The sequence below is a fragment of the Adiantum capillus-veneris genome, chromosome 25 (assembly GCF_014529385.1).
Source record: "Adiantum capillus-veneris isolate H3 chromosome 25, ASM1452938v2, whole genome shotgun sequence".
NCBI classification, from domain to species: Eukaryota; Viridiplantae; Streptophyta; class Polypodiopsida; order Polypodiales; family Pteridaceae; genus Adiantum; species Adiantum capillus-veneris.
This window is the reverse complement of record NC_140955.1, coordinates 29,549,317-29,562,872: the sequence shown is the minus strand read 5'-3', so window position 1 is coordinate 29,562,872 and position 13,556 is coordinate 29,549,317. Positions and strand designations below refer to the sequence as shown.

General features: G+C 44.3%; 1 protein-coding gene across 1 annotated transcript in view; it reads left to right on the top strand.

Moving 5' to 3' along the window:
• Positions 1-13,335, top strand: part of LOC147424642 (serine/threonine-protein phosphatase PP2A-2 catalytic subunit) — a 47,799-nt gene extending 34,464 nt beyond the window's left edge. Inside the window, exons 2-6 of the mRNA XM_086500380.1 lie at positions 11,912-12,026; positions 12,131-12,239; positions 12,319-12,396; positions 12,474-12,665; positions 12,806-13,335. Of these exons, the coding sequence (XP_086356506.1) occupies positions 11,912-12,026; positions 12,131-12,239; positions 12,319-12,396; positions 12,474-12,665; positions 12,806-12,979 (668 nt within the window). The 3' untranslated portion in view covers positions 12,980-13,335. The remainder of the gene's footprint in view (positions 1-11,911; positions 12,027-12,130; positions 12,240-12,318; positions 12,397-12,473; positions 12,666-12,805) is intronic.
• Positions 13,336-13,556: the final 221 nt, after the last annotated feature.

The following is a 13,556-nucleotide window of genomic DNA, read 5'->3' as shown; positions in this document are numbered from 1 at the left end:
AATGTTTGGAGAGCCCGTTGTCTTCACATTCTCAGTGCGGCTCCACAGCTCCTTCAGGATACCCTCACTGCCATTTGGCTGGACATCATTCACACCCTGATTTGGCAATGGGATTCTTCCTCAGGTACTTCTCGAGCAGCCGAGGCTTGTCGATTTGCCTTCCTTCGGCGTTGGGCCCGATCTCCACTCTTCTTCACACTTACAGGTGGTGAGATTACATGGCATTATGCCCCCCCTCGGTGGTTTCTCCTCCACTCATCACACAGACCACCATGAGATTGTTCTAGTTGAGTTGTCACTATAGTGGCTCTCACCCTTACACTCAGCTTGTACACCCCACGTGATAGGCTATTTTGGCATCCGCTGGGGATTTTATTGTACTCAGTAATATACAGCCCTGATTTTTCCAAAAAAAAAAAAAAAGAGAGAGAGAGAGAGAGACCTCTCTCCTTAAGGGTCTGCAGGGAAGCGTGAGGGAAGGGCTGGGAGAGAGAGTAGTGCAAGGTTTTTTTATTTGCATCCGAGGGTGCTGCCTTTCTCCAGCGTGGAGGGCATCTTGTGCTGGCTCCTATGTGGCACGCCGCACCTCTTTTGCGTGTTGGACAAGAACAGGCACGCGTAGGCCTGTTGCCCCTTTCTCTCCACGCGTCACCCCAAGATAGCTTACGGCTGAATTGTTCCTAGCGCTGGACTTTTTTAACGCTACCCTTCTCTCTCTTCGTTGCATTTTATTAAGTGGCGTGGCCAAGTGAGTTTTTTAAAAGTGTGGCCTCGACACTTCTAACTGTTTAAAGTTAAGTATGAAACCCGTGTTTCATTAAAAATCACTTACAGAGAGTGAGTTTTCTTGCAGAGAAACTCATTTTTCAGCCCTCTGCTCCCTCTCACCCGCTCGCACTCCCGTGGTCCCGCTTCAGACGCTCACGTCGACACGTAGAGCTACTCACAATACAACTTTTTGCGATCGAAAAGTATAGAAAAGGCCCCAGTTTTGCGTGAAACATTCAGTTTCTCACGGATTTCGCCATGGATTCCTCCAGCTCGGATGCGCAGGGTGACGACGCGCCAGGTAACATTCAAATTCCGCTCATGCATGCTCTATACACGTGGATTACAAGTACTTTCTAGAGTTTCGACCAGCGTGTTACCGCTTTGGAAAACGCGAACTTCAGACGAACATTCGCTTGGCCTCTCTTAAAGGGGCCGTGCAAGGGCTTAATCCGCTCTGGAAAATACGGGTCAGCCGACGACTGCGCGTATTTTCGAGGGCAAAACCCATCTCCAGCAATTGCGGACGCAGATTGTTGCTTTTGGGCGTCCACAGGGTGGTCCAACTGCCACGATTCCGTACAAAACCACTAATTTCTCAGGAGAAGAGTACGGAATTGGCTGTAAATAAGTGGCTGCATCAATGGACCATGTATTTGATCTCCATAGGGAGCATGATGAACGGAGGATTCGGACGATTCCTCTCTATTTGTGTGTAACAAACTGCTGACAAGGCAAAACCCTTATTTCTGCAGAAATCCTAACCCTAATTTCTGCCAGAAACCCTAACTGCTGAAACCCTAATTCTGGAAACCCTAACCCTAAAACTTGCAAACCATAATTCTAAAAACCCTAACCCTAATTTCTGCCAGAAACCCTAACTGCTGAAACCCTAATTCTGGAGAAATCCTAACCCTAATTTCTGCCAGAAACCCTAACTGCTGAAACCCTAATTCTGGAAACCCTAACCCTAAAACTTGCAAACCATAATTCTAAAAACCCTAACCCTAAAACTGCAAGAACCCTAACCCTAAAACTGCAGAAACCCTAACCCTAAGGGCAGCGTGGCAGATTTTCGAATATTCCGCTAGCATGATGACGTGGCAAGCTGTACGGATTTCCGCGTTTTGCGTTGGTTGATAACGTGGCAGGTTGTACGGATTTCCGTGATTTACGCTGGCAGATTTTTGGCTTTGCTTTTGGACCAGAAGCTTTTGAGTTTTAAAGGCTTTTTACTGTAATTGCTTTTTAGGCCAAGGGCCTTTAAATATGAGGCTAGGGCTCATTCTCTGGCATGCTTCCTGGAGAAGGTGCAGAGTCTGGAGTTCCAGCTTGTACTATGTTGATGCAATATAAAGAAATACCGAAAGGGGCGCCAAGGTTTGGGCCAATACTCTCTGGGGTGGAATTCCGCCACTCCGTGTCGCGTGTCGTCTCTCTCTCTCTTTCAGTTCAATTGTTAATGAAGTGGTGAAAGTTTGTTCAGTCTGTTCTTTTTCTATTGGCACGTGGTGCCCATCTTGTGACAGTGGTATCAGAGCATCTGGCGTGTGCTTTTCTAAAAACATACCTGTCCTACAAAAGAGCAGATGAAACCGGCCCGTAGGGCGGTAGGCGTTGGCTTTCACCCGAAATTCTTTACTTTATACACACACACACAGCACTTTGCAAAGAAAACCTGCGACGGGAATTAACACTTGAATACACACACGGCTCGGAGTTAGAATGCTCCGAGCAAACGCCGACAACCTGTAGGCCCCAAAATTGGCGCCCCTTTCGGTATTTCTTTATTCTTTAGGAGGGTAAATTACAAGGCAAGGTCCTGGGAATCCTTCACGTGTATCCACCTAGATACCATTTGATTTGGCCAAATTTCGGCAGCATAACAGCCCCAAACCTTGCGCGAAACCAATTCCCCTGCTGGAACTCACTTGCACTGGCGTATACCCTCTGATTCCTGCCCAAAAACAGTAAATTCAGCACGCTGTATTTACTGGTTTTTGCCCTGTTTTCAGCCCCAAACAGTCCCCTAACTGTCCTCTGCCAGTGGGGCACGATTCCCAATGGTCCTGGCGTCCGTATGGCTGAAAAACAGTGAATTTACAGCGCATACACAGCGCTGATTTTGCACCTGTACGGTGAGGTTATGACCCTCACCAGTGCTCGCTTTAGAGCAGCAGTTAGCTACCCCTGTTCCTGCTCAAGGAGGCTCTTGCCTCAGCACAAAAGCATGAACCCACACAACTGTACATCAGTCAAATGAGTAGCCCTCTTGTGGGGCATCACATAACTGCACGTAGGGGAGAGAGAGAGCAGTGTGTATTGTGTAGGGCATCACTCCTAGCACCACACTGTACATGAGAGGGAAAGGAAGCACTCCATAGCTCTTAACCTGTGACAAATGCAAAAGGAGGCTCATCCCAGCTTAAAAATTCAGCGCCCATTTTTCTGGAAGAGGCAAGTCCCTGAAAATGTGACACTTGGCGCATTTACAAGCATTTTCCCGTTTCGGGTTCGCCGCTTAAAAATATCCTGACCGGTTGCCCAGTTGACTTCACGGCAGAGTTATAAAATGTTCCCCTAGTCATACCGGAGGTAATGACGCGAACACATTTCACGGCCCAAAATAGCAGTTCCCTAAATTTTAGGAGATACTTCTGTTGGGCTCCCAGTGGTCTTCTGACCATCTATCCTCATTGGAGCCGCATCCAAAAGTGCAATGTGGCCCAACTGTCGGATACTTTTTGTTGGTAGTCCCACCTTGACTTTACGCCTTAATTGAGTTCACTTCCTAGTATCCACCAACTTGCTAAGTGCGACGGGGGGACCTATATGATCTTGCTCTGAGCCTAGACATCCTCTTACCATACGAATTCCAGTGCCGACCACTTCCCGTCTGCGGGTGAATCTACCGTTCACATTGGCCATACAATGTCCGACCGTTTGCTACTTCAAAAAGAGGGTCTCGAAACAAATAAAATAAACCCCATTGGAAAGAAACCAACAACCAAGGTTAGCAGTTGCCACATCTCTGTGACATGGTTAATAACTGCCACGTCCTCGTGACAGCAGACAGATTTTATTCGAGGTATCTTCGCCCTCCAACCCGGACTTATTAGCCACTCCCACCCTTCATTGCGCATCAGACGCGCTCCCGTCTTCACCGCAGTGTCTTACAAGGCATGGAATTCATCGATTCAGCAGAATATTTGCAGTTTCTGCTCAACGAGCTTCACGACATTCTTTCGCGGCATCCTCAACAGAATCTTTCGATGCTGCAAAGTTTTCAACACTTTTTGAACTACATGCTACCTCCTCTGATGCCCCAGGTGGCACCTCCTCCTCAGGCACCAGAAAGTACGAGAGCTTCCAATCGGCAACCTTCTCAGCCGTCTATCCCGATCGGGGGAGTCTTCAGGAATATGGTGCAGCCATATGACCCTAATCCAGTGCAACCGCCTTTGCCATTGCCATTGCCCCCACCTCCACCACCATCGCTACCAGGCTACAATGGTTGGAGCCCATATGGATACCCTTATTAACCATACATGGGATATGCGCCAAACCAACCCAAAGATTTCAAAGATGGTGGCACGACAATCAAATTTTTCACTTTTTCCGGGGTGAAAGATCGCAAGAAAGCATTGCAGTTCCCACAACAATTCGACAACATCTATGCTTTAGGGAACTATACAGAAGAATCAAAGATTTCTGGAGCAGCGGGATTTCTTAAAGATAATGCTATGCAATGGTGGAGTTCAATCGCAACACAACGGCATGCTCCAAGGACCTGCAGGACAAGCTTTCAAGACAGTTTTTGCACGTAGTTACATGACTTCTATGTTTGAAGTGCGGATTTTGGCAAAGTGGGGCAACTTGAAAATGCTTGCCACGGAAATCATGGACGAATATAACCAAAGGTTTCTCGGCGTGTACCTTCTGATGTCCTTTAGATCTGTTCCCTTGGAGGCCCAATGCGAGCGATACACCATTGGACTACCATCACCATTGCAGGAATATTGTTTATCCAAGCAAGTCTCTTCTACCATGCAAGAACTTATGGACCATGCCGCAGTCGGCTACAAGCTGATGAAGGGAAAGCTAGAGTTTACCACAGAAGAATCTCCGGCCACTAACCACAAATCTCGGCAACAACGAACAAATTCTCGAGAGTCTCGTGAAAATCAACCGCAAAGGCCTCGTTTGACACCTCAACAATGTGACACCTTACTACATGAAGGCCTATGCTTTGGATGCTTTCAAACAGGGCATAATCATTCTAATTGTCCCAAACACACTGATAGACCAAAGGAGCCGACGCCCGCACCAACGGTCGACAAAACCCCAGCGCCACCTCTTGCTAAGAGAGCTAGACCCACTATTGGACTAGTTCCTGATATTTATGGCATACGCCTTGAGAGTACAAATGAATTGTGCCGAGCATATGGCAAAGTCAATGGTTTCAAAGCCCTTATTTTCTTTGACCCCGGAGCTACAGAGAACTTCATCCATCCAGAATTCTTAAAGCAGATGCACTTTGATTATGATGCAGAGGGTGGAGAAATTGAAGTTGAGCTAGCCACAGGGCAAACTCAGAAAGTAGTACCGCTCATTGGTGCTCTTCTAGTGACTACTCAAGATTATCATGGAAAAGCTGATTTCCACATCATGAAGTTGGTCGATTCTTTCGATCAAGTTTGATGTGGAAGCCGGTGATCCAAAGACCTTGCAAGAAGCTATAGTTTTGGCCCAACTTCAAGAGATGAAGCACAACAAAGGTAAGCTCAAGACGGCCTTAAGTAATGGTAACTCTTTCTCTCATGATTCGTCTAAGAACAAGAATTCGAATGGGAATGGTAACAATAAAAAGAACTCTTCTTGTTTTTCTTCTCAATCTAATTCTCCATCTCAATCTCAAGCAAAGAGCGATAAATCTAAGGATAAGCGTAAAGGAAAATCTGATACATCTCAACTCACATCTGAGAAAAAGATTGCTCAAGGAGTTTTAGGTGGTCGATTAAGTAGAGAAGGACAAGTATTGTTTGCAAAAGAACGTAGGTGCTTCCATTGTTCAGTTAAAGGTCACATGAAAAAGGAATGTCCTAAGAAAGAATCTATAAAGGAAAGTTTCACTCTGGCGATGTCTACTTGCACCTTTCAAGGGTTCCAGGGAAAACAAGTAAAAATAAAATAAATAAAAATATGTAATACATCTTTAAAGAAGGCAACACCCCTAGTGACGCACCCCACCCTTGAAATATTGCAAGTAGGCATTGGGGATACATACAGGGGGATATCTCCTGATATCATATATATTCTATGATGGGAATCCAAGATATACATGCTTCCGGAAATGTAGGGTTGGACGATTAAACAATCCCACCAACTTGGCTACCACACATCTATCAAGCATAGAAGTCTTGTGGTGTACTCTCAAGCACAAACTTCTCTAGCTAAATTCCATATGGAAAGAGTAGACACAATTGCACCATGAACCATGCTTTCACCTGGGTCCAAAGAGCTATATCTAGTCTCTGTGGGTTCCATCTGAAAGGCTTCAAGATGTAGTTGCAATAGCTGAGGTGAATTAACCAATTCAGACTCTTCCATCCATTTAGCATCCAAGGATGGATAGTTCTTGAACTTCACCAGACAGTGTCTTGCAACCTTTCCTCTAACCTTCCTTTCCTTATGTGCCAATATCTGTTCAGAAACAAGAATCTCAGTCAATTCTTGCACTTCGAGGTATTCCCCATCAAGCATATTCTCTGGCACATCACCAACAAAGGGCCTTAGAAGGTTGACATGGAAAGTATTATATATTTAACAGCCTTCCAGTAGCTTCAATCGTTGATCTTTTTTGAAATGTGAAAGGACCCTAATATCACACGCTGAGCTTAGAAAACAAACGTTCCTTGCCTTTTCTTTTTATTAACTTGGCCTTTTCAAAGCGCAAAAGTACCCAATCACTAAATGAAAAATACAAGTTCACGACGGTGACGATTAACAGCTTTCTTTTGCTTAGTCCGACACAAGTCTTCTCGAGAGCAATCTTTATCTTCCTGTATGTTTCATCCATATCTTGCGCATACTTGTTTGCCTCAAATATCTTGTCCTTGGTTTGCAAAATGGGTGGGACTTTCTTCCCTCCTTCCACTATCTCAAATGGTGCCTTGCCTATTGACGTATGCACCCTAACAAACTTGGGCACCCCTATTCTAGAATTTGTCTTGACATGAGAGAGATCACTTAAAATACTTCACAACTTTAAAATCACAGTTCAATTTGGTTGACACGGCCCGGCATAGTTTTGTGCCTAGAGAGATTGGCCCCAAAGACTGGCGTCCCTTTCAGCATTTCTTTTATATTAATCTTTGAGCAAAGTACAACTCCCGTAGAGTCCTCAGCTCTTAGACTTTGCGTCCGGATGCTCTGCTAAGTGAGGCCTTTAGGACTTATTTATTCTTACGAGGGATGCCCAAAAGCAGAGCCCCAAAAGCTTCTAAACTCAAAAGCAAACTGTCCCAAAAGTAACTAATGCTCAATAGCTGGTAAAAAGCAGCCATCGCAAATTACAGAAATCCGTACAATCCTGCTACGTCAACGTCCGTACAGAATTGCCACGTGATCCACTTGCGTTTGTACAGAATTGCCATGTCATCTATTTTTGACATACCCACCTCTTGAAAGAATTGTAATCGCTCTCGATTATACCTGCAAAACAGATAGAGGCCATAAACCAGTTTAGTAGACATTGACTCTTAAGTACCGACGCACTAGACACGACACCTCTAGTACTTGTACAAAGACGACAGTCACATCACCGCACATGATTTCACATGACATCACATGACAATCAATCACAGAAACATTCATTCTATTTCTCAGACCATGACTGCCAGCAATGTATTTAGTAACCACATCTAGATCCATTCCGGACCTCACTGATGTCAGATTAACTAATCCCATATCGCGATCATGTCTATAAAGATTTTCGATTCAAGCACTGTAGTGTGCAAGTAGTCATTTGCCTCAAGCATTGTCGTGTGCGAGAATTCTTTTCCGGGGATCCCAATCCGTCACTAAGTTCATAATGAACAGAGTGGTCCAGTCATTCATTCGATTGAATCAATCGTGATTCATGATTCGTTATTAGGTTCATTCAGGAGCTGTCATTGCTCCAAAATCATGGTCTCATTCTTAATTCTGCTCTTTGTCTTTCATAAAACATTGGTTTTATTCAAAATTTAAAATCATCTTCCAAAAAGCCTTATTTCATAAATTCATAAAGCAAAATAATGCTAGTTCATTCATCATATTCTATTAAAAATCTGTTTTGGAACGAGTCATCAAATAGAGCTATGGAGCCCAAGATATTTGAGTTTGAAGGTGCAGTGCATTGCAGATCTGAGCCGGATAGGGCAAGTGAAGCCATGTGGTTCAAGCCAGTTTGGAGATGTGTGTGTGTAGAGCTTGATTTATGGAGCCTACTGGTCTTTTCATAATGGCAATCTGAGTCTTGGATGTCAAGTTATTAGCAGCCAATGTTTTGGTGGGGGCTAGGTTTATGTCGGGTTGATCGCATTGGTAGGCGTGCCATCTGATGATTTTGGAGCTTTGTCAGGGAGAGTATGCATTCTATGCAATGTATGGAGCTAACAAGAATTGACTGCTTGTCAAACAGAGTTACGGACTGCAAGTTATGACCGGACAAAGATTGGGTGTGGTTGCTCGAGGATGGTTGCAGATGAAGTTTATCATTTTTGTGGCCTCAGTTCGGGGTCTATGAGAATCTTGAAATACGGCAAGGTTGTGAAGGAGCAAAGCCGATCATGTGAGATTTTGGTAGAGCTTTGCGGATTGAGAGTCGGATCACCAAGTAACAAAGGGCAGACCAAGCAAAAGGGTCAAAAAAGGGGTTTTTTGAAAATCTTACACACAGAAGAGGTGTTCTCGGGTTCATTCTCGTAAATCAACCCCGTCTACGACATTTATGGGCTGAAAACAGAGAAAAACAGCAACTTCTCGCGATGGAAACACGCTCCGTAGGCACTTCTTCGCGAGGGAACTCGCGCACTGGGTCTTGGCAACATCTGGTACACTTGGGGCAGCCATGGCATCACCGGCAACGTCTTCTTTACGGCTGAAATCTGCAGCAACATCTCCTCCTTGCAAAGATTGGTCTTCCCCTTTGAGTGAGGGCATGTGATGCTTTTATAGCTCCTAGCCACGAGCACGAATAGCTGCTCGCGTAGAGATTGCGGCCTTTTTTTTTTCTTTTTTTTTTTCGCTGTTCTGCCAGAAAAAGAGAGAGAGAAAACGCTGGCTGATTTGTTGCCTTATTTATCAGATGGCTGCCCACTTATTAAGTGGGCGGCCGGCGTATTTTAAAAATAGTCTAAACCTGCCCAAAAACTCAATAAAACCTTATAAGTTAAAAACAATGCTTTCACAGCACTTCCCAGGCGTCCCTGGATGCAATCACATGCACAGTTGCAATGCAGACATAGACTTCCTCGCGGGAAAGCATCTGCTTTCCCGAAAAGCAATCCCGCTTTCTCAGAAAGCATCTGTTTTTCCTCAAAGTTTCCTCTGAACCCATCTTCATTCAAGTGCTTGCTTTTTCTTGTGCACAATTCCAACACAGTTCAGAATTTCCTCCCGACTATGGATATTCCCTTTTAGATGCACCCGTCACCCACCTTGTGACGCATCAGGAATACCCATCACCTAGTGCTTTCCTACTGAACTTACGGTACAATCTCCTTCACGATGCTCTATGTCACCCATCCTATGACGCATCAGAGATGTCCGTTCGCGGATGGTTGGATACTTCTTCCTGATGCTCCCTGTCACCCATCCGATGTGACGCATCAGAAGTACCCGTTCTTGGTGGCCTTACAGATATTCCCTTTCACAGTGCTCCCGTCATTACTCTGAATGACGCATTAGGAATATTCTGTACTCGGATGTCTCCAGTGAGAAAAACCCTCTCACTTAAAATTCCAATAATTCATTTAGAATTATTTTTCCTTGGTGTTCCAAGCGAGAAAACCCTCTCACTTATAAATCCAATAATTCATTTAGAATTATTTTTCTGTCAGATAAAGCCAATTTCGCAACAATCTCCGCTGTAAAGAAGACATGCATGTGGGCATGGCTATGGTGGATCCGGTAGAGGTGGCTGCCTCGACACTGTGTATAGGGATGCTACATATTGGCCCCACACCTCCGGAGAAGTAATAGTTAGAGCGGGACATGCAGGTTAGAGAAAGGATAAGCCTCCCTAGCCGCATCCCGTAGAGTCTCTGTTAGAATATGGGTGAGCTCCTCCAAAGCTCACCTTGGATCCTCAGTGCATAGGCGTCTATAAATCCCATCCATGTAAACAGAGTGTGTCTTCGAAGTGAAAGTATATCTTGTAGGACCTCTTGCTCGTGTCCTCTAAGTTGTGGTGAAGTGGAAGGAGATGTCCAGTGTCAAAAGGGCATGGTCCACTGCTACCCCAATGGGCAAGGGTCCAATTCTCAATATGGGAAAGAAAGCTCGGTGTGGCCTTAATTTAATCCATTGTGCTAACCCTTGACTATGTGGGAAGCAAGTAAATCCGGGGGCTTTTGGGAATCTCTGTAAGCCATTAAGTATGGCTAACCCATATCTAGCAAGGATCTCTCATACTCTGTACTTCTGTATCTTGTGAGCGTTTGTCAAGCTCCATGTCTATGGTGTCCAGCTCCCTCAACATCTCCGAGGTGTCTTAGAAGACTATTTGATGGTTGCCCGTTGGGGCATTGAAGTCCCCAAGGAGAATGATTTCCTCATCCCTAGAGAACTCCCATATGTCATCATCAAGCACAGAGAAAGGAGACTCTCCTATGGGGATGCATATGCTAATACACTTGGAGCAATGTAGCATATGGCAATATAGAGAAATCCTTGAAAAGAATCCCCCCCCCCAGTCTGCAACCGTCATGTGGAGCGTTTCTCCATAAGACCACTTTTCCTTCTCTATAGAAGGATAATTTTCCTGTTTCCCTTGCCGCCCTAATCTCTAGCATAACTTCTTGCGTGTGCATTGTTTTAACTTCGGCCAGCTCTTTTTAAAGGGCCGATACCTCCCTTTGAGCGCGTTGATTTCAGCCCGCATGTCCTCTTTCTCCGCTTTTCATTGTTCCTCTTTGCTATCTTGCTTTTGGAGGAAACTTGCCTTTTCCTCCCTCCAACCTTCCATCTCCGCTTTCAGGTGTTTTGTTGTGTGGAGAAGCCATCATCTTTTGCTTCTATCTTTTCACATAGGTTTATTACCCCGTATAGGCGGGGCCGCCAGGGGCTGGGGGCGACAAGGAGAAGCGACGCAGAGAGAGAGAGAGAGAGAGAGAGAGAGAGAGAGAGAGAGAGAGAGAGAGAGAGAGAGAGAGAGAGAGAGAGAGAGAGAGAGAGAGAGAGAGAGAGAGAGAGAGAGAGAGAGAGAAATGTGTAGTGTGGGCAGTAAAAGAACAACTCAAACCCTAAAACATGTGGAAACCTTGAAACAGCTAGCAAAACCCTAAAACAGCGAAAAAACAGAAATTCGAAACCCTAAAACAGAGAGAGAGAGAGAGAGAGAGAGAGAGAGAGAGAGAGAGCTCATGTCAATGACGAGCTTCTTTTCAATGCTTGTGGATAATTTGCAAGCTACCTTTTTCGTCAATCAATGTAAATTTGTTTTGGTCTTTTCCTGAAGGAGGTTCTGAAGGATACTTTTCGTTTTGGAGTTTACTTTTGAACTGCTATTTGTGGTCTCATTGAGTCTGTTTTGTTTACTTAACCATCTTAGTATGGACAAAAAGAGTTGTAAGTTGGGGTCTCCTTCATAATCAAAAGCTTGAATATGCTCCACATCAATTGGCTTAGGTTGCTTAAACATCAGAGGTTAGACTGTTTTGGAACTTGTGCTCTATTTGGCGCCCCCCTTCTAAGCTCTTCTTTTGACTTGTGGCATGGACATTTTTGGCATTTCGGATGTCAAATGTAAGTTTAGAGAGGTAAATGTATCTCATGCGCAAGCCTGTCTGTATGTTTTTGTTTTTGAACGTCTATGTTTCCTTGTTTCATCATTGTGCATGAATACAGAGTGACTGGCCCAACTTTGAATGCTGTGCAGATCGAGGTTATTATTCTGTAGAGACTGTGACACTTCTGGTGGCACTGAAAGTCAGATACAGAGATCGAATGACTATTTTAAGGGGCAACCATGAAAGCAGGCAAATTACACAAGTGTAAGGTTCCTAAAATGATCGCAATGAGTTTGGCAGAACAGTTTTTCTAGTTAAAATTTAAGGCAAAAGACAGGTGGCTCTTATTGACTGGCTTCTGCTGGCAGATATGGATTTTACGATGAATGTTTGAGGAAGTATGGAAATGCAAACGTGTGGAAGTGTTTTACAGATCTCTTTGATTTTCTACCACTTACAGCGTTGATTGAAAGCCAGGTGATTGGTTATTTTCACTAAAGACTGGTTTATTTATGGATTCCTTTGGGTCCTTTTCATGAAACTTTGGTCCTGTCAGATCTTCTGTTTGCATGGTGGCCTCTCTCCATCCTTGGATACCCTTGATCATATACGTGCTTTGGAAAGGGTTCAAGAGGTGAGCTTGTACAATCTGTCATTCTTTTCTCCTTATCTTGATTGTACTAACTTTTTCTCAAAAATCATATGATACAGGTGCCACATGAAGGACCCATGTGTGATTTACTTTGGTCAGATCCCGATGATCGCTGTGGCTGGGGTATCTCACCCCGTGGTGCTGGCTACACATTTGGTCAAGATATTGCAGAGCACTTCAATCATGTGAATGGGTTAAGTTTGGTTTCGCGAGCTCATCAGCTGGTCATGGAAGGGTTCAACCTGTGTCAGGTAGTCTTGAAATAATGACTGTCTTGTCTATTTCTTTCTACTGTCCGGCAACTTTGATCTTTCTGATTATTGTGTGGTTTATGGCTCAAATGCTTGTTTGAAATATTCAAAAACTTCAGCTTCTCTGTTTTCTGAGACAGGATAAGAATGTGGTAACAGTGTTTAGTGCTCCAAACTACTGCTATCGATGTGGTAATATGGCAGCCATTATGGAGATTGATGAGTCAATGCAGAAGTCCTTTGTACAGTTTGAGCCTGCTCCACGGCAAACAGAGCCTGACACTACTCGTAAAACACCTGACTATTTTCTTTAGTATGCAGTACTCGTGCAAGCTCTTCAGTCTTGCAAAAGCATTATCCTGTATCATTGATACCCCGACATCCTTGAGCATGATCATGGAATTTTCTTTTTCACTTCAGTTGTACAGTGCTCTCATTGAAGTGTTTTCCACACGTTTCAATACCACAATAGCAGCACACTGCCTCATTTGCTAGTTTGTCCATGATCTCATTAATTTCATTGGAAAGCTTCATAATTGGGAGGCAAAGTGGTGGCAAATGGAACAGGTGACGTTTGGTAGTAGCCAAATTTCGATTGCATTGTTTCAGCGCTCTGAAAATAGGACATGTGGTCTGAGGTTATGAGTTGGAGAAGCAGTTTTTGACTTGATTTTGTGGTCTCTGTATCACAGGGTAAAAAATCTGTCCATCAGGTTACTGTTGGCAGAAAAGACTTTGGGCTTTGTGCTGTTTGTGCATGCTTTTCTCATCTTGCCAAGTGTCTACGTTGTTTATGAATTCGGACTGCGATGATCAATTTGAGGTACTTGTAGGAGATATCAGATGGAAGTGTTTAATCAGGGAATAATATCCTTTTTGCTTTGCCCCCCC